This window comes from Populus alba, chromosome 16 (genome assembly GCF_005239225.2).
Source record: "Populus alba chromosome 16, ASM523922v2, whole genome shotgun sequence".
Lineage (NCBI taxonomy): Eukaryota > Viridiplantae > Streptophyta > Magnoliopsida > Malpighiales > Salicaceae > Populus > Populus alba.
Window position 1 is genome coordinate 5,728,144 of NC_133299.1, and position 21,931 is coordinate 5,750,074.

The 21,931-nt window shown below is 32.4% G+C and overlaps 1 protein-coding gene across 1 annotated transcript; it reads left to right on the plus strand.

Moving 5' to 3' along the window:
• Positions 1–16,792: 16,792 nt before the first annotated feature.
• Positions 16,793–17,836, plus strand: LOC118050152 (zinc finger protein GIS2). The gene has a single exon (XM_035060399.2). It carries the CDS (start codon positions 16,959–16,961, stop codon positions 17,661–17,663), a length of 705 nt encoding a protein of 234 aa, XP_034916290.1. The 5' UTR covers positions 16,793–16,958; the 3' UTR covers positions 17,664–17,836.
• The last annotated feature ends 4,095 nt before the right edge of the window (positions 17,837–21,931 follow it).

A 21,931-nucleotide genomic window follows, 5' to 3' on the forward strand; every position in this document is an offset into this window, starting at 1 on the left:
GAAAAATATATATCGATGAAATAATGAATGATAATTGGTATCATCAAACACATAGTCAAATTCGAAAGATTGAATTATAATTTATCATCTGCTTCCTACTTCAAAATTCAAGAGAGAGGGAGGGAGGGAGGGAGAGGGAGAGGGAGAGGGAGAGAGGGAGAGGGAGTACGTTGCTGACCTAATGATCAATCAAGCTATACATCATAATTGCGATGATCAGTTTGAAGGAGATGATTCAATGTGATTGTGGTCTCTGATATCAACATTAGAGATGAAAGGTGTGGACCAATTTTCCAGTGGTTGAAGTAAATGAGAGGGAACATCATTCATGTGAACGCTGATAACTTACAACTACCGATTTCAGATGCTACGACAGTAATGTTTTAATGTTGAACTCATTCAACATAGACATAAGAATCTCTCTCTCTCTCTCTCTCTCTCCCCCCTCTCTCCCTCTCCTACACACACTGGTAGTACTGGATGCATGGAGACCAATGTGCGTGGTTGTGGTCATAACATGTAACAAAGAATCGAGGTTTATTGTATACGACAAAAAAAGAAAAAGAAAAGGGAACACAATAATAAAGTATAGAAAGAATTCACAAATCTGAATATTTTGAATCAATAACTGAGTTAAAAATCTATTTTTTTAAAATAACAACTGCAAAAGTTACTACAATGTAAAGTACATTTTTATTTTAATCATGCATGCGGTTGTCTGTGTTAAGGATAAGATTCAACTGTCTGAACTTCAGCTACGTAGCTCCTAATACAAATATATATGACATGTAGAGAAGCGAAAGGGACCAAGGATACCATATAATTAGGGATGCCCCCACATCGCCCTTTTGTGGTCCAAACCCTAAGTTTTCAGACGACAATGACCATATCGATCAAGCTTTCAAGGAGCTCAAAGAGCTATCCGTATATTGACAGTTAAGGGTCTTTGCATGTTAATTGAAAGCCCCACGATCCATCATCATCATCCAAGAGTTAGCCCCACATGCATGTTGTCATGTGTTTTGATCGATCGATGGAGCCCTAATTGCTCCTTTTTATCTCCTCCAATGAAAAAGAAAAGAGTACTTCATGGTGGGCTCTCATGTTCTCATCTCCACTTGCATCCGCATTCTTACTTTCTGCTCTCATCTACAATGGAAAAAACCTCCCCTGGAAAACATTAGATTTGCTTTTATAGCCAGCTATGGCTAAGAATTTGAAGTCGGATTCGGTGATCTAGATGACCAACTAGAATGTCTGGAAACCTTTTCATCTCTAGCTTCCACATCCTATAATCCAAACAAATGATCTGGTGGAGTCCAACTGCTGGATATTAAAGCACCAACCAATCTGAATCCAACACGTATATATGCAGTCCATGGTTGAAAACTACCTCTCACCCTTGAGCATGTGACTTATATACCTAGAGTGCAACATTAAATGATGTTGGAGTTTTGCTTTTAGTGACTTTTAGAGAATTTTGTACCGTCAGAGATAAAAGGAGAGCATGTATGGATTTGATTTACAGGGAAACTGATTAATTTTACTGTTATCTTTTGATAAATATACCATAAAATAATTAGAGCCTTGCAAGAGATAACATGCAAGTATAGCACTATCTTTGAGAATATACTTCCTTTTTTTTTAATATTCCTTTATCTAATACTTGGCAAGGTATTTATTCAATTTCAAACACTGCTGATCAGACAATGATTGCTATAAAATAGGTGGTTAGAAATTGGTATTGTTAAGTATTTATTCCCTCAGCTATTTGTTCTCTCTACTAAGCCAACATCTAGAGCTGAAGAGATAGAGTTCTGAAATCAGAATTGTTGGTATTGGAATCTATCTTGGAAAAAGCCTTTAAAATCTTAGGAACTTGAACAACTTAATCCTCTTTTGACATAGCTAAATTATGGAGCTTGCTTACAAGACTCCAAACACTAGAGTATTGAAAGAAATGAGAAATCCACTATCAAATCATGTAACACTTTAATTGACAGAATTGCATATCTGGCATGTCTTTTTTTCTCTCCAATTCTATGGAAAGGTATGGCTCCTCCAAAAATAAAATTTTTTATATGATTACCACTTCATGACAAAATATGTACTAGAAACTTCTTTGTTAGAAGAAATTTAATAAACATTCATCTTGTGGGTTATCCTTTTTGTGATTTTGATGGAGAAACTGTTGAGTATCTTTTCCTTCACTATTGCTGTAATCCATTTTTGGATCCCCACATAAAAATAAAAAAAATATAATAATAATAATAAAATAATATAAATAATAATAAAATTAATTATAAAAGATAATTAAAATAATAATAATAATAATAATAAGAGGCGGGAGAGCTTCAGAAAATGGTCAAAAAAATTGATTAAGGAGGATAAAAATACAAATATTAAAATTTTGACAGTACATCTTTGAATGATGAGAGCCTTGTTGGAAAAGAAAATTCAATTTGAAGAGAAAAGTCCAAAATTGGATGTTTATGGACTCAATTGGATTTTATTGAAGGTTTAATTGAATTTATAGAGGGTTTGATTGCAAGAAAAATTGATTTTTAAGTCAATTTAAGCTTTAATTAGAAGAAATTAAAGTTTTGGGGTCAAATTATAATTTTTAAGAGTTGATTTAGTCAAATTAGGGGCTTAATTGCATAAATATTGAAGTTTAATGGCCAATTAGGGACTTAATTAAGAAAATTTGAAACCAAGGACCAAATTCGAAAAGACGCGTAAATAGAGGGGCTGTAATTAACCAAATCAGGGGCCACATTGAAGAAATTAGAAGTTTAATGATGAATTGAGGATCAAATTGCATAAATCAGAGACCAAGAATCAAAGTGAAAAAGACGACCAACTATAAGGGCGACGATTGATGTTGGTAGGGATGCAATTGCATTAATTCTTAAAATCAAAATTACATTTGAGGACTTAATAGAACAAAGGCTAAGTTAAGGACTAATTTAAAAATTGACGCCTTTGGCTCCTTTTTTTATATATTTAAATGAAACAACATGTTTTGTCCAAAACAACGCCGTTTTATGTTATATAAAAGATGAAAAGAATAGAATAGTGTCGTTTTGAATGACATTGTTCCCCTTTTTTCTTCCCGTGGACGTGCAGCAGGGGAAGAAGGGAAACTTTTGTTTTTTTCTTTAATTTTTGTTGCCTCTCTCTTCCCGCGTGCTCTGCCAAGACCCGAAGCCCCACGCCCTTTCATGATGAGAAATTGAGGGAGCCGCACCTTGCCAGCCGCACCCACTAGCCAGCCAACCTGGCACTGTGGCAGGGCAGTAAAGCTCTGTTACCCATGCACATCAATAGGGCGGCAATAGGGACACCTCCGCTCCCTTTGCCCTATAAATACCACCTAATGCCAGCACACGAGAAGAAAAAAGAGAAGAAAAGAGGAGAACAAACCGAAAAGAGGAGAGAACGGACCGAAAAAAGAAAGAAAACAGGGAAAACCATAAACAAGGGAGAGATTGAGTGACAAAGGAGAGGGATTGTGAGGGTTAGAGGAAAGGGAAAACGAATCGAAAGGGAGAGAAAACAGACCGAGAGGGACAATGAGAGGTAAAGGAGAGTGGACCGTAAGAGTTAAGAAAAAAACGACACTGAAACCGGAAGAGGTCAGGATTTGAAAAAACACAGCTAAACAAGAACAAAAGGGAAAGGAAAGGTAGCAGAAGAAGAGGAGGAAAACGAAGGAGAAGGGAAGAGCAGGAGCCTCTTTCTCAGCCGTTTGAAATAGTAGCACCGCTGCTTGGGAGTCGCCGTCAGTGAGCCACGACACCGCCACCGGCCTCCATTGTAGCATCGCCAGCGAAGCAGTCAGTCGCGTCCATAAGCCACGACACCAGCCGCCGCCATCCGCGCCAGGTACACTCTTCTTCCCCCCTCATTTCTTTTGTTGCCTACGTTTCCTCACGTTCTGCATGCAGGAGCATGAGAGGGGAAAAATAATCCCCCCCCGTTGGTTTTTTTGCTGCTGGGCCAGGTTGGTTCTGGCCCAGCACTGATGGGTTTCTTTCACTGGGTCAGCCTGGTTCTGGCCTAGCTCTGATGTGTTTGTGGGCCAGACTGATTCTGGCCTAGCCCTGCTGTCTAGGCTTGGCCTGGCCCAGACTAAAAAAATAGATTTTGTTGGGCCAAGATCGGCCCAACCCTTTTTGGGCTGATTCCGGCCCATTTATTTCGGTCGGCGGCCAGCCCACCTATATATATATATATATATATATAGATATATATATAAAAAAATCTGAAAAATCCTTAAAATTGCTTAATATTGGTTTATATTTTTATACCGTAAAGATACAAATCCAGTATTAAAATACTCGGTTTTCATCAAGACATCAAAAAATATAAAATAAAAAATATTTTGTTTTCAAAATTCTGAAAAATCCTTAAAAAAATTATTGATTTTCCTTCATGTTTTTATTGCTTAATATTGGTTTGTATTTTTATATCGTAAAGATACAAATCAATATTAAAATACCTGGTTTTCGTTCAAGACATCAAAAAAAATATAAAATAAAAAATTATTTTATTTTCATGCATACGGCCTGTCTCTCAAAAAAAAAAAATCATCACATCATATTTTCATACAACAAAGGAAATTTCAAAAAAATATACATATTATCATGCACTTTGGCTTTAACAACAAGTTTGTTAGAGCCATGAGAACTAGACCAATATTTTAAAAATTCTAAAAAATATTTTTGTCTTCTTTTAGTATTTGGGATTACGAATTTATACGTAAAATGTATTTTTGATATTAAAAGTATTGTTTTCACATAAATGTTAGAATAATTAGGTTTATACCCGATATGATAAGGATCTCCTTACTGAGGAGGATTTTTCTTGAACCATTGATAGACCAACAACTAGAAATACAATAACACTTTAGCTTTTTATCAGACAATCAAACAATGCAGCTTATCTTAGATAAAGCGTATTTGGGGTGCTAATACTTTCTTTTTTCGCAATCAATCCCCGTACTCGATCTCTGAGACTATTTAGGGTTCCTAGTGACCAAAATACTAGGTGTCGACTTCCATTTCATTTTACATCGATAAACAACAAGAATTTCTTGTCTCTCCATATTTTCCATATAGATAGATAGATACATTTTAGATATAAAGTGGAATAATTTTTCACCGCGACGCCGTACACGATGCAACAACTATTGTGAAACCTAGAAAATATGGAGCCATTTACGAAATGGATAGGTCTAGAATGGTGGATGACAAGTTTTTTAGAATCTCTCATGATTAAGTGGAGTGTCTTAATTAAAGGGAAGTTTCAACATGAAGCTATCTTCACTTTGACCTATGATAGTATCTTGTGGGGTATTTGATTGGCCAGAAGTCTTTTGATTTTTCATGATGAAATTTTGGATTGGGATTTGGTCTTTAAGTTAATTCTTCATCATCTAGTTAATTTATGGTTGAAGACAAATAAAAAAACTTCACTTACACAATATTAAACTTGCTAAGAGGATAAGAAATTATGCTAGCACTTGAACTATCTTATTTGTTATATATTTTATCAATTATTAACAAAAAAATAAAGGGTGTGGTTCCTCCACGCACTTTGAAATTCCTCTAACCTAAGTAATGATAATCTTTTTTTTTAGGAAATGATACTTGGTAAGTTTTATTGCTTCTAATTGTTTATAGTTTGAGGTTTGTGGCAAGCTTTAAAATACAAGTCATACTTTATGGTTTGTGGCAAGCTCCAAGAACTTGGTTTTCAAAACTTTATAAACTGAAGTCCTTAAATTTTCATGAAAGTAGAGTTGATACATCACCTTTTATTTCTGAACAACAACCATTGTTGTTTATATTCTTATTTATATTAATGATATCTTGATAATGAATTAAATTAAATTACAATCAAATAGTAGCCTACGGTAGCTAAAAGCATAACTAAGAAATAATACAAGGTGCTGTCAAATACAACAATAGAAATTACATTGATCAATTCAATTTTATCAGAACTTGGTTTTCCTCTAAGACAAGCTTCAATCCTATGGTATGATAATATTGGAGCAGCTTATCTCACATCCTGATGTTTCATGTAAGAACAAAATACATCGAAATATATTTTTACTTTGTTAGAGATCAAGTTCCTAATAAATAATTGATGGTTTAATTTATTTCCAATAAAAATCAGTTGACTGATACTCTTTACAAAACCATTATCACCAATAAAATTCAAACAAGTACCAAACAATTTAAATGTTTGTGATCTATCCTTCAAATTACAAGGGTGTGTAAAGAATCAAGTAATTATAGCTGAAATCAAAATAAAAAAAAAGGAAAATTAAGATCCCCAGTTATTGACAATCATGCAAGCCATATAAAATGATGAGATTATAGTAACAAAATAGGAGAATAACTATGAGGAGATACGATCCTAAATAACTAAAATTACATAGCTGTAGGAGTTTGAATTATTCAAGCAAAGTAACAAATTTTTTTGTAATCCTATTAGTATAAAATCCCATGTATGCTACACAAAATAATATAACAGAAATATTCAGCCTGTCAATTATCTTACCGTTGGTTTGGTTAATGGATAGGAGATAAGCAAAAAAACCGATTAACATTTTAAAAAAAACCGACTGGTTCGGTTTTATTAGTTTAAAACAAAAAAAAATAGAACCAAACCGAACCCAAATCGAAAAAAAACCAAGCCAAACCGGGAAAAAACTGAGCCAAACCAGAAAAAACCGATCCAAAACCAAGCAAAACTAAAAAAACTAAGTCAAACTGAAAAAACCGAGCAAAGCTGGTTTGAATCGGTTTTTGTTCTAAAAAACCGAACCTGAAACTGGCTGGTTCGAACCGGTTTCGGTTTTTTTTTTTTTAAATTTAGTTTGATTATTTTTTTTTTTTTAATAAAAATCAAACCAAATCAAAAATAATCTCTCCTATTAATGGGTTAACGTGATAAACATTGTTTATTATTAAAAATAAATTTCTTTATATACCAGTAGAAAGTATTATTAAAATATAGGATGCATCAATTTTTATTACTTTAAACCAATCAACCACCGGTAATCATTGTGAACTTTGTAGCACAATAAATAAACAATTTAATGAATAATTACTACTTGATACGAAGGAATCTAACTCTATCAAACGAAGTTAATCCTAGAAGCAATATGGACATTTAACCTTTAATTATTGAATTGGACATGGCAAGCAATTTTTTAAAACCTTGATGAACACGGATTTATGCATGACACAATAAAAATCTGCTAAGAGATAATAATGGCTAATTAATATATAATTTGTTATTTTAAGAAGATAAATTTATCAAAAAACCATCTCAATCTAATGACTTAAACTTTTAAGTAAGGTTTTAGAATATGATTTATATTATTATCTAACACACTCTCTCAAGTGAAAACTTTTTGGATTTAAAACTTTCACAGATTCATATTACATTGTTCTTTATTTTTTATCAAATAAATAGAGAAGATGAGGTTTGAACTCATGATCGCTTGGTCATTAAGGCTCCGATACTATGTTAAACCATCTCAACTCAATAATTTAAGTTTTTAAATGAAATTATAAGATGTGATTTATATTATTATATAATAAAATTAACCCTATTATCAGCTAGGGAGATTGCATTGATTGATTTGGTTCACATGTGGGAACTCACATGTTGCAAGAGTGTGAAGCAATCTGGGAAGGGTAAAGAAAGGAGTTTATTCTCATAGGCAATGTCCTGTTCAATCCACCTAATAGGTAAGAGTGACGAGGAACAACGAGATAGCGACCTTAATTTCTCCTTTTGCCCCATACAGACATATCAATCTGGTTGCTAGCTAGCTATAGAGAGTTTACAAATATAATAACACCATGCTAAGGCAGGCTAGAACAAAAACTTATTACAGTTCGTAAAGAATATATAATTAGGTTTTCTTAGACTGTGACCCTTTTGTTTGAAGGTGAACAAGTCTGGACTTGGAGTTCTCATGGTCACGTCACGCATCTTTTTGTTTCTAAATAAAAATAGAACTGTGTTTTTTCAAAATAAATAAATAAAAAATATAACTACTTATTATATATACGGAACATTCAAACCAAAGTACTTCAGCTACGAGATGCTTGTCTCTTGAAAAAATTCAATAAAATTGTAACGATAGAGAAGTTGCGAGGATAAATTAATACCAAAATCCCGTTTTTATAACATTAAGAAATGTGTCTTGAAGGGCATTTTTTTTTTTTTTCAATTAATATAAATATTCGAGCCAGCTTGTGTGTATTTCAACTAATTTTATGAGCTCTGAAATTAATAATTATATAAGCTTTGAATACTCTGAAATTTATAAAATTCAAATTAATAATCTTTTAAAATTAAATTTAAAATTTAATTAATTAAACTACATCTTTTAAAATGAATATATTCATCTGATATTATATATAAATCAAATGACCCAAGTAACAATCATGAGATCAGCTTGATGTATTATTTATACTCATTCAAGTTCTAAATGATGACCTGACACATAACTTTAGAACGTCTAGGGAGGGCCCAGAGGTGGTTTATTACACACTCATGCCTATCAATCACTGGTACAAAAGAAATTAATATTATGAATTATTTCGAATGATAATAATATGTAAGAGAAATATACAGTAGGAGAAGAGCTGCTCAAAGGTCCCATTGCATTAATTAAATTGCTGCCCACCAGTTCAAGTTGCATTGTGATTAATGATGCGGAAGGCATATGTGTCCGTGAACACATTGCAGGTCCTTAGTCTCTATACAATAAATTCTTGTTCCTATTTATAGATAAGAAAAACAATTATATATATATATATATATATATATATATATATATATATATTTCAATTAGAAAATAATATAAATTATATATTCAAATTTTACTTAATAATTTAAACTATTGAGTTGAGATGATTATTTAACCCGTATTATAACCTTGATGATTAAACAATTACGATTTCAAATCTCATCATCCTAATCTATTTCATAAAAATTAAGTTTAAGGTAATTTGAGTCTATACAAGTTTTAAATTTTAAGAGTTTTTATTTAAAAAATATATCAAAGAATAATATAAATTAACTCCACCTAAAATTTTAAGATTTTGATTTGAATTGAAGCTAAGATTATTGTTGTTGAAGTAGAAATCAAATAATATTACCATTTTTTTTTTTTAAAACAGGCATATAACTGGAATTCCAATTGTAAATTGCTATTGGCAAATGCAACCTCATCAAGTAAAGGAAAAGCAGCAAGAGTGCTACAGCTAGGGTGCACATCAGATAATTTTCTACTTTCCGAGGGGGCAGAGAAGTGGTGCAGTTCCATTGAAATGAAAGCCATAGACGGTCCCCCCTTGCAAGCCACAAACCTAGGTGATTTCGAGTCTAATGGCGAAGAGGAGCTTTACATGAATGAAGGGCTGTCATTGTTGTTTAGGGTTGGCAAATGCTGGTGTTCAAAGACATCGTGTTGGGTGGGGTGGACCCGAAACCTCGAGAGATGGTGCAATCCATCAAAGGTACTTCCATTAAATCCAAAACTAAAAAAATGTGGAGATGTGGCTCCCCAAGTAGCATCTAAGAAAGCTCTTCTTAATGAAAATTCCAAGATGCATGACGCGAGGGGGAGAGAGACGACAGTGACTCGTCATGGGATGGCCTAGAAAAAAAGGTGGAATTACGAACAAGCTAGTGAGACAGTTGAGGCTGTGAAGAACTGCAAAACGAGTCGAGCATGCATCAATAAAGCAGACTGTTTTTGCATACAAAAGATCCGAAACTATTCTTGAATTACCATTTCACATAACACCCATGTAGATTGCGCATATATATATATATATATATTACCCTTGTATAGAATCAAACATAGCGAAGAATCGACCTCAAACTCCTGTGCCATGAATGATAAGAAACAAACCTTTCAAGTTTCACAGCGTTAAGAATATTTGGCCTTGTTAGTTCTTAAAAGAAGCGAAGAAAGAAACAAATAATACCTTATCATACAAAATGGATATTGACATATCCAAGTGGCAATTATATAGTTTTTTTCCTTTTGTTTTTAATATGATGGGACTCTATGATTGGAAAAACCAGACCAAAGGAGTATGATCGAGCTAAAACATTAAACTTGTTAAAGAATTATGTGAAACAAAAACTATATTGTTGATTCCAATTGGTACTTTTGTAATTTTATAAATAAAATGCCTCTCAAAATTCAAAATCTTACTTTTGTTGAGTTTACGTTTATGTTTCCCAATATTTCCTTATGTTATCTTGGCCATGTTTTTCTTGGTGATTTATTAATTTGATTGGATAATAAAAAAACTCAAAATAAAAACACAAAAAAAACTAAAAAAAAAACTACTAGACAGGAAAAAATTAAATTCCAGCACAAGGACCCATGCATAAATCTTGACTGCACCGGACACAACTTGATGAAGGCACACGAGTACTTATTTTGAGCTGGAATCAGTACACGCGGTACGCCACACCATGTTAATATTAGTTCTATTTTTTAAAAAGTTTAACTTTACACCAAATTAATTTGATTCCGTAGGTACAATATTTGTTTTTGAAAATAATTTTAATATTTTTTCTTATTATAAGAGGCATTTTCATAAAAGGTGAAAAAAAACACCTATTCAAAGTATACAAACATATAGGAATTTATGAAAATGATTTTACTATATAGGTACGAATGAATTTGTTTGCTTATTCACATAATGTTTAAAAACACGGTTGAAATAATATTTTTTAAAAGTTTGATTTTTTTTTACTTAAAATTATTTTTTTAATGTTTTTAGATCGTTTTGATATAAAAATAAAATTTTTTTAAAATAAAAAAATATTATTTTAATATATTTCCGAGCAAAAAATATTTTGATATGGACATAATAATATTTCAGAAATAAAATGTTGTTAGGTTTTTGTTTTGACCCTTTTCATTTTCATGAACTTTGTCTTCACGTATTCTTTGATTTCTAATCTAAGTAGTTCAGGCTGTATTATCTAGTGCTCTCCATGTTACTAATCAGCTAGTGTTCAACTATACGAAGGTAAATGTAATTCTATATAATTTCGAAACCCATATAAACTTTGAACGTGAATATGTATATTTTGAAAATTTCATTTTTATTCAATGTATAATTTCCTTGTCTACTCCTTAATTAGGATAAAATTAATTTACTTGAAATTTTAAGTACAATAATATTTTTCAAATAGTCCCTTTCCTATTCAATATTTGACAATCACGTCAAACTTTCAACTAGTTATAAAAGTTAGGTATCCGTTATATGTGAGGTATTAATCTTAGAATTGAAACATTTCCAACTTTTAATAAATTTGGTTATTCAATAAGTTTATATCTCAAATTCTCAAATTAAAAATAATATTCTCTTCCAAAAAAATTTAAATTCGAGACTCTCCTCTATAATAAAGAAAAAGCACGCGTCATCTTCTACGAGCTATGTTTTTAAGAGGTCTGAGTATATAGGATTCACTTTATAAAAATAAAATAAAAATTAAGATGTGTTTATCAAAATTAAAAGAAAATAAAAAGGATGTAAACAGTACTTAGCATATACTCACAAAGAGTAGATATTTATCATTGTAAAAATAGAACTCTCGCTCTCCACGACATGTTTTCTTGAAAAAACCGCAAAAATAGTCCACAAATCATGAACAAATACTCAATATATCCCCCAAAATAAAACTTGTTTTAATCTCCCGTCTAAAATCTTACCAGTTCGTATTACGGAACACGTACGCCAAATATTCTTCTAGAAATTAAGATGCTAGCTTATTGCATAATGTATAAATTTGCAATTTAGCTGACAAAAAACAATTAATTAATGAACATGTGCAAAGAAACTCAATAGAGGAATATCTAATAATTGAAGGACCCAATAAATAAACATTTTTGTCTGGTAATCTAATTGAGAATTGATTCATTTTGAGGTTTTCTTTATTTATTTCAACATGCAAGAAAAAAAAAAAAAAACCCTCTTGGAAAGAGATAACAACGACCATACATGCATGCATGCATATACACATATGAGTAAAGATTATGAAAGTTCAGAGGCATGAGTGCAAGAGAGAATTTGTCATAAATACATATGAAAAGGCAAAAAAGACACAAGGGATACTTAGATGTTATAGCCAACAACGCAAAAAAAAAAGAAGGCAAGAAAAAAAAGAAAGAGAAGTGGTGTACTTCGTTACAGAGCTAGATAGAGGAAAAACGGATGGATTACTGCTCATTTACATTCGAGTAAATCTTGGGTAACATTTTTGAGGACCACTTCACATTCAGAATCCCTGCAAAAGATATAAAAACAGGCAACAGCCATAAAGAACCAACGCCAACTTCTTGTACCTGGTCCTGGAGAGAGAGAGAGAGAGAGAGAGAGAGAGAGAGATGAAATACACGTCTATCATCACTCATTATCGCAGGAACCTATACTACGCCACACGGTTTTTGACTGATGGATACACACGCCCATGCAATCACAGAGTTTTTTTTTTTTTTTGGGGGGTGGGGATAGAAAAATCTATAAATAATAATGGTGATGCATATAACTATAAGGAATTGATTTCGTTTTTTTACCTATATGTTTTTCTTTCAATAAATAATAATGGTGATGCATATAACTATAAGGAATTGATTTCGTTTTTTTACCTATATGTTTTTCTTTCAATAAATAATAAAAATACCATGACAATATATATAAGGGCTTAGGGCAATAATTTATGTTCGTTGCGCTCGCTATAATTAAATCAATGATCTATATTATCGACTTATGATTTTTACTTTACATTGACTGTGTTGTCACCTCATTTTATAAATATTCTTTTATTAGCCAAAAAAATATTTCATTAGAGATGATCTTTATATTATATCTGAGTCCTCTATCACTTCGTTGCCTCAAGCTTTCTTGATTGCACGTCAATCCACTTCTGCTAATATTGGGCACCACCAACTTTGGCATCACACATTTTAAGTTTTTTAATATCAAATAAAAAAAGTGTCATGTACATCAAAACAATTTTATTTTGACTGCCAGATTTGTTCATTAGAAAAATCATCGCGTCTATTTATAAGACTTACATGTTACAAAACATCGGCTCCTCTTGAATAAATTTATAGTAATGTTTAGGGACTTTCCCCCATGTTGTCCTCTGATGATTTTTAGTATTTTGTTATATTTGTTAACTTTTATATGAAGTATATTTGGTTCTTTTCGTTAGTTGCAAAATCTGATGTTTTCACTATTTTTCTCAATTTCAAACTCAAGTTAAGCGTCAGTTTTCTGTAAAAATTAAATATTTTCAAACAAATTAAGGTGGCGAGTATCGCAAATTGAATATATTTTTCAAATCTATTGGCATTCACTGTCGTTTGATCTGTCCACAAAATCATGAACAAAATGGCATGGTTGAATGTTGACACCAACATATTGTTAAAATTGGCCTTACGCTTCTAGGTTAATGTAAAGCCCCTCTAAAATTCTGGCGCTATGCATTTAAACTTCTGTTTATTTAATAAATTGTATGTCAACTCCTGTTCTTAATTACAAGTCACCTTTTCAATGTCCTTTCTGGTCGACTCCTGACTATAGTTTTCTTCGTACTTTTGAGTGTCTATGCTTTCCTTTTTTTTTTTGTCCTTATAATGCCCATAAACTTGATTTTTTTTCCTTTTCTTGTGTCTTTCTTGTTTACAACACTGCCCATTTATGTTATCGATATCTCGATTTATCTTTTCAGCATATCTATATGGCCCGTCATGTTTGATTCCACAAACACACTTTTCTTATAGTAACTTCTGAATAGAATAACTCTCCCTCACAATCAAATATAAAATGCCTTGTTCAGTTTATAAACATGATTAGAATAAGTTAGAAGCTGTTTAATGTGAGTAGAATAATCTGAATATCTATTTTATGCAGTAAAATAGGAGAATTTAGATCATTTGTTATTCCATTGTTTGAGTACTTGGCAATTATAGGCACAATTCTTACAATGATGAGGAGTATTCCAATGCACCCTCCAAGCTCTAAATTTTTTGATTTATTAGTGGTCTTTTTTATTAAAGGTAGATTTTCGTACTAGGCTTGAAATCTCCTTTTTTTTGGTATAACATGAAGTGTTTGGCTCATAAGAAATGATTTTGTTTTCTACAAGGTACAACCGGATTGAAATTCCAATCTCTTCAATCTTGACTATTAGTTTAGTTAAAATGTAGTAAATCTAATTTTAGTTACATTGATATCGACCTAATTCGTAGTGTAGATGGTATTTGGATATGGACAAATACACATCATTAATTCAATTGCTCTTTCCTATTATGTTTCTTTTTATATTTTGTAATCTCATTTGTAACGTAATCATTTTATTTTTCTATAAACAATCATTCAACTTTTCAGGAGTCATATTTTAAATGACTACTTTTTGATTAATACACTCAATTATTATATAAAAAAGAATAACCATGATGAATGAAGCCCTATGATGCTTTATATAAATCATCTCCTTTAAATAGCCATTCAAAAAAGCATTTCAATTATCAAGTTGTCTCAAATGGCATCTCTGATTCACCAAAATCATTAACACTATTCAAATAATATTAGTGATCTTCATAGATGGTCTGAAAGTATCATTATAGTCAATACCATACTTTTATGGGTATCCCTTAGCCACTAACCTTGTTTTACACCTTCTAATAGAGCCATCCAATGAGTGTTTGATTTTATATATTCACCTATTGCGAATGATATTGACATAATTTGGTTTGGGAACTAGAGGCAAAGTAAAATTGTGATGTAAAGCCTCAATTTCTGACTTCATAGCTATTTTGTGTTTGGTATTCTTTGCAATGCTAGTGTGTGTGTATATATAAAAAATAGTATTGGTGCCTGAACTATACATATAAATCAATTATACCACTAAACTAGGGAATTAACCGCCGTAAACTAATAAACTTGTATGGTTTGGAATTGTGAATTTTTTATTTTCAAAATTTGAATCCATGCTGGAAAAAACAAGAAATAAATAATATTAGTAGAATAATATAACAATTAAGGACATAAAAAATAAAAAAAATAGTATTGCTAGTTAAAATCTTGAAAGATTTAAAAAAAAAAAAAAAGATAGCAAGAGGACCAGACGGGCAGTTTAAGTTAAAAAGAAGCCCCTCTTGGGGCATCTCTTCCTGAAATTTGAGCTCTATCTCGCATGAAGGTGGTCGAACAATTAAGCAATCTTCGATTCCTAATGGATATAGCTCAAAACTCACTAGCGAATCTTAGGTGTTTTCCCTTTCCCATTTATTGGTGCCAACAAACTTACCAAACTAGCTTGGACCACAAAAGTAAAGGAAAAAAAAGGATGGATTATTAAAGAAAACAAATCCTGCCAGACTATTAATTAACACCTGAACTACATTAATTCTTATATACACTTGATTTCTTTTCTTTATTTTTTCTTTCCCTCTTCTAAATTTATTCTAATTTATACTAAAATAAAAAACATATATTCTTTTAATTATTTCCTATGACTCATGCTATCCCATTTGAAACACAGTTCATAAATGAATATAATCTTAAAATTAGTTAACCAAAGGGTTGCGTTACCAGCCAAAAAAAATATTGAGGGACCAAATTAGAAAATCAAAAGATCAAAGGACTAGTTTTTGTTGATCAATAGCTGGGAGGTGTATCCATCAATTAGCCTAAATCAAAAGAAAAGGAAAAGTTCAATCATAAGAGAGCCTATGAAAAAAGTGGGGAAACATCACTAGTCCTGCCTATAAAACTTTTATTTTTCACCTTGATTAGGTTATAGATTCCTTTGAAACTAAATAAGATCCTATAAAGCTAGAAACTATTATTTATTTCTCTCCATATATTACCCTCCTTCAATAATATTCTTGGAGAGTTTTTTTTTTTTTGAAATATCAACCTTTATTTTTTAAAACGACATTAGAAATACAAAAAATGTTAAAGCCACGTTAGTATTTAAGGAGCATTTAATATTGTGGTTTTCAAAATAGTTTTTTTATTAAGAAATATATTAAAATAATATTCTTAATTTTTTTTAATATTAGTATTTTAAAATGATCAAAAAATATAAAAAGAGTATTTTTTTTTTATAAAATGATTATTAGATGGGGTTCCCAAACTGTGACTTGTAAAAATATATCCCTGCCTAGGCTTTGCTTAGTAAATTAGCACCCTCTCTAAGAACATGAATAATGCTGATAGAACCAAACTTATAGATCAAATCAGATATACATTTGAAAACATTTTTAATTGATGTAATGATAAACCATAAGCTACATTCATGATTAGTTTTCAATTATAAATCTTGCGTAAATGTGTGAGAGAGAAAGATAACATTATTACACCAAAGTGTACTCAACAATTAATTTCTCTGCGAAAACACCTTATTATGACAACAATTATTACTGTCACTTCCTTAAAAATAGGAAATTCTATTACATTAACATCAGCCCTCCGTTTTAAGACGGCCAATAGGGTTGAAAACATAATTATCAAAGATCTTAGGAGGTATTCAGGAACTTTCCAAAACACACCAAGAGCTTGTGAAGCCAAGCAAAGATGGTACTTTGAGTCTTGAGAAGCCAAAGCCATTCTCATCTGACCAGAACTTGTGGCCATGTCAGCCCTCACTCTCAGATGGGTCAGCCCCACTTGTCCTTTGATCGAACCACAACCCCTCTCCTTTCTTTATAGGCCCACCCTCCACACACCCCACAAACTAATAATCCCCCTCCCTCCTCCAATCCTCCTCCTCTTCTCCATCTCTGAAGTGCTCCATTGCAGTTGAGCCCTGCTCTTCCTTTCTTCCTTTTTCTTGTTAAACTGAACTCTAACCCTAGAAGTAGTATATATATAGCTCGCTGATTCATGGAGAAGGTTGAAAGGGAGACTCACGACTTCATGAATGTGGAATCCTTCTCTCAGCTTCCCTTTATCCGCCCTGCACCCATCAAAGAAAAGGGCATTCGCCTCTTCGGTATAGAGTTCGGAAGCAACAAAGAAAGTCCAGCAGCTGACGAGTCTGATTCAGCAGAAACTAATGAAGACGCCGCTAAAGAAAATGAGAGCAGTGACAACAACAGAAGATTTGAGTGCCATTACTGTTGCCGAAACTTCCCTACTTCGCAAGCCTTAGGTGGCCACCAAAACGCACACAAAAGAGAGCGTCAGCACGCGAAACGTGCCCACCTCCAGTCGGCAATGATGCATAACAGCCTCTCAGATGCACACTATTATGGCATTTTAAACTACAGGATAGATTCAATTTCCACCGCAGCCATGACTCACCCTTCATGGAATAGCCACACTAGCACTAATAGGTATTACGGCGGTCAAGGCTCATCCTATTCACAACAACCTATAAATGGGAGTCCACTAGGCTTGTGGCGGATCCCGGCTGTTCGCGGTAGTGCTACTTTCCAACATCCTGACCGTTCGATGCATCCATTACCATCATTTTCCGGTGAGGGACTGAAACCCTCACCTGCCGGTGGTTCAAGCTCACAAGGGCGGTACGGATATGAGTCCAAGTCGAGCGTTCAAGACCGTGTGAGTTTAGATCTTCATCTTTAAATATTTGATAACTTGGATAAAATTAAGAGAAGGTTTGAGATTTTTTCTGAGCTGGTTAAATCTATTATTGTGCAAACGAGGCATGGAGACACTCATGACCACTAGTGTATTCTGCATTTTAACTTATTTAATATTAGAATTAATCTGTTGTGTAAATGAAACAGATTTACGTGCGTGCTTTTGAATTGAACTAAGAAACACAAGTAAGTCTATTATATATCACCACATGAACTGACGAGGTTTGTGCGCAGGACTGGCTTGGTCCTTTGATGCTTTCTAAAGGTACTAGTTTATTAGTATCCATATCAGTTTGGATACACTCTCCGGTTGATTTTAAAAGATAATTTTCTTTCTTTGTTATTGATTTGGTTCTTAAAAGTAAGAGAACCATCTTCAAAATGCTAACCCAACAGTACAAATACAAGGTTTTTTTCACTGTTATGTGTGATTGGAGGTTCACAGTATCCTAGCTTGAGCAAACCTTGTTCAGTGCAATCTCTGTCTATCTTCAGAATTGGCCACACGTGTGATGAATATATATTCAAAACTGGGCATCAGAATTGAGTGCATGAACATATGTAGATAGAGACGTGTGTGTATATCGAAATGTTGTCTAGACAGGTGGGAGTGGTGAGAGCGGTCGGTTTGATACAGTGCAAGCAGAGTGCTTAACAGTGATGAGAGAAATCAGGTGAAAAGGTTTTGCTATCTCTGCCTTCTGCATAAACTGCATATAGAAAATGATATTTCCGTGGCATTTGCAGGGGGCATATCTAATATGGCTAGCCAAACTCCAAGGCAAATTCTTCTCCTTTTTTTTTTTCCTCATTCACTTTGTTTTTGAATGTTTTAGTGTGTGTGTGTGTGTGTGTGTGAGAGAGAGAGAGAGAGAGAGAGAGAGAGAGTTGACATAGATATTTTATATGTATGTGTATGCCATTGAAACTTTAAATGATCTCTCATATCTGCTTACAGATTTGAGTGGAACCTCCGCAATGAGACCTGAAACTAAGGAAACTAAGGAAACAAAGGAGGCAATTTTAAGACCACATAAAATTAAAATGTTCATACATGCACCATCCGATGCTCATCGCATCTGTTTTGGACTCTGGATTCTTGGTCGACGTCGATTGAGATTAAGTGTTTAATTATGATATTGGCACGCGATGAACTTACGGCAGGTAGAATGAAGAAATGAGATCATTTGACATATAAAGTGATACGAGTGATCATTATTGGAGTGAAATCTAACGGTGATAATTGTATATAGGCATGGGAATTCGTCGATCATGGCATCGTAGCAACTCTTATATTACGCGGATATGAGGTCCAAGACTAGCATGTAGGACAGGGGCCACTCTTCTTTACCTGTTCGTAGCAGACACAAGTTTCATTATTCTGAGATGTCAGCACCAAAGCTTTCATGGCTTTTACAATGGCTAAACCAACCCTTGGAAAAGGAAGTGTCAATGTTTGCTTCAGGAGACTTAAAAGTAACATATGGACATGGTAGTTAGACTGCCCATCTTTATTTTCTCACCTTTTATTTGTACCTTAGCTTTTATGTCTGCAACAGAGAGAGAAAGCTGGTTAGGTGGGAATTGGTTTGAGTAAGTAGTTGAGTTATGGGAATTTTTTTGTGCTGACAGTAATTTATTCTTAGCTTTGTGGCTGTGGTAATTCAGTAATTGTAGTACAGCATTTTGCGTCTTCTCTTTGTCTCATCTTTATTCTGGAAGCACAAAAGATCAGATAAAGGTTCCTAGATATTAATTAACATGATTCAGTGAATTGGCAACAAGCTACTAAAGAAAGCAAGCAATAGTTTATGAAATTAATTTGTGAGCTTGTGTTCCAAACTCCCTCTTGAATCCTGTTGGGATTTGTGATTCGTTTCGCCCTCTATTTTCAAGAACAATGTATAATTATTTTAGAGGCATCGTTGTTACAGTTCAGTGTTTCGAGCTGAATCTGGTGAAAGTTGAGACAACCAAACCTGACATGTTGTGCAGAAATCTAGCTAGGGTTCTATTTGAAAGAACTGCCATGTTTCCCACCTAGCTTTAAATGCTAATGCCAGATGGACCTTTTTCTTGATAGATATTCTGGTTAAACAGAGGGGAAAAAACATCTTTACTATGCAAATCCCCCGAAACCATGGGTATTTTACTATTTTAATACAGTTTGCAAAACATATTGAAAAAATAATACAGATTTAAGAGTATTTAAAAAAATAATATAATTTCAACACAACCATGATCCTGATTTTTAATTTTATAACAACCACTATGAGAAATAACATTGTTTACTTAAAAAATCAAAAGTGAATCGATATAAAATTTTATAAAAATGTAATTCTCAATATATAAGTTTCAAGATTTATTAGTCAAGAAAGAAAAGGGGATATAAATTCATATAGTATGAGAGAGAAATAGGAGGAAAAAGAAAGAATAGGTTATCAAAGCCACATAAAGACTCTGTTTTTTACATACTTGATATCATTATAAAAATCTCGATAAGATAATTTGAACCACGCCATGATAGACCACTAAATAATGTGATAATTAGTTAGTGGTCTTGTTTAGGGTTAACCAAACCTTAAGCTACCTTAACCCAAAATGAACTCAAAACAAAACTATTAACCAATTACGATCTTATTTGTTGGTTTTTCATTGTGTAGTTAGAATTATTTTATTGATATCTTTCTAATAGTATCAAGTGTGTAAAAAATATAGTATCGATATGTTCCCGGTAATCTATTCTTTCTTTCTCTTCTTTTTCTTTTCCTATTTCTCTCTCATGCCACATCAGCTGATCTCCTCTTTTATTTCTTGACCATTGAATCTTCTTGGTTAGGATGTTCATAAATTTTTATGTTAACTTCTATACATGTTAATTAATTTATATGAAACATGCACATTTAGTTTTTGAGTAAACAACAGTAATTTTTAATAGTGATTGTTACATTAGAATCATGGTTATATTAAAATTATATTTTTTTTCAAATATTTTTATAGCATATGATATTTTATCAAAACACTTGCAAAATTGTGTTATTTTTTTTTTTAAATCACTAATTATTTATATATGACAATAAACAATGCAGGAAGCGGAAACATTCGGGAGTTCAAAAAAAAGGGAAACGGTAAAGGAATTACATAATCTCGTCTGATTATCATAAGAAAAGGTAAGGAAATTTTGTCTGCTCAAGCGTTGGGTCAAGAGGGAGTTTTCTTCACCAACATTATAAGGGAAAAAAGAAAGCTGGAGCTGGAATTGCATTCAAGAAAATAAAAATGTATCGGCTAGAATTTAATGTCTTGACTTGATGTATGAATAGATGAATTGAATGCAGAGGTTGTCTCTAGCTAAAAGCCACTTGATTAATTAAAACAATTAATGAAACTACTTGGTTTAGTCAGAAACTACAAATTACAAGCAAACTTCATCAACATCATGTGACTCCATTCTTCAAGCAACTCCTACAAATGTTTTAAAGCCCTTTCAACAAGTGTAACATTACACACACCGGTAAATTAGCCATTTTAAGAGCGTGTTTGGCAATGTGGTAGCGGTTGCTTTTTCAAATAGCTTTTCGTGCCGAAATACATGTCAAATATATTTTTTCATTTTTTAAAAATTATTTTTTACATCAGCACATCAAAATGATCCAAAAAGTACAAATCACACTCAATTTTAACAAAAAAAAAATCAAAATTTGGCGAAACGCAGGTTGAAACGCATAGCCAAACACTACCTTAGGTAAGTGCATAGAATGCTCGATGATGATCAAAATACACTTTTTATTCTTTGTGTTCGAAACTTCGAAGCAAAAAACAACTTTGAGCTTGCTAAATTTATTAAAAATATTGTTAAAAATTATCTCAATTCAATAGTTTAAACTGTTAAATGAAGTTCCAGATTATGATTTATATTTGCACAGACTTACATTACCTTATACTTAATTTTTATCAAACAAATAAGATATGTTAATATTCAAACTCGTTACCGCTTGATTGTCAAGGCTTTGATACTATATCAAAGAACCATCTCAACCCAATATAGCTTAAACTGTTAGGTGAGATTTTTTGATATTATTTATATTATTCTCTAACATATACATCTTCATTATAATAAATTTAATTTAGTTTTTTATGAAATCGTGTTTTTTAAACATTAAATTTTTTATATTTTTAAATTTTTTGATGTACTGATGTCAAAATTAATTTTTTTAAAAATATTATTTTTAAAATAAAAAATATTTGAAT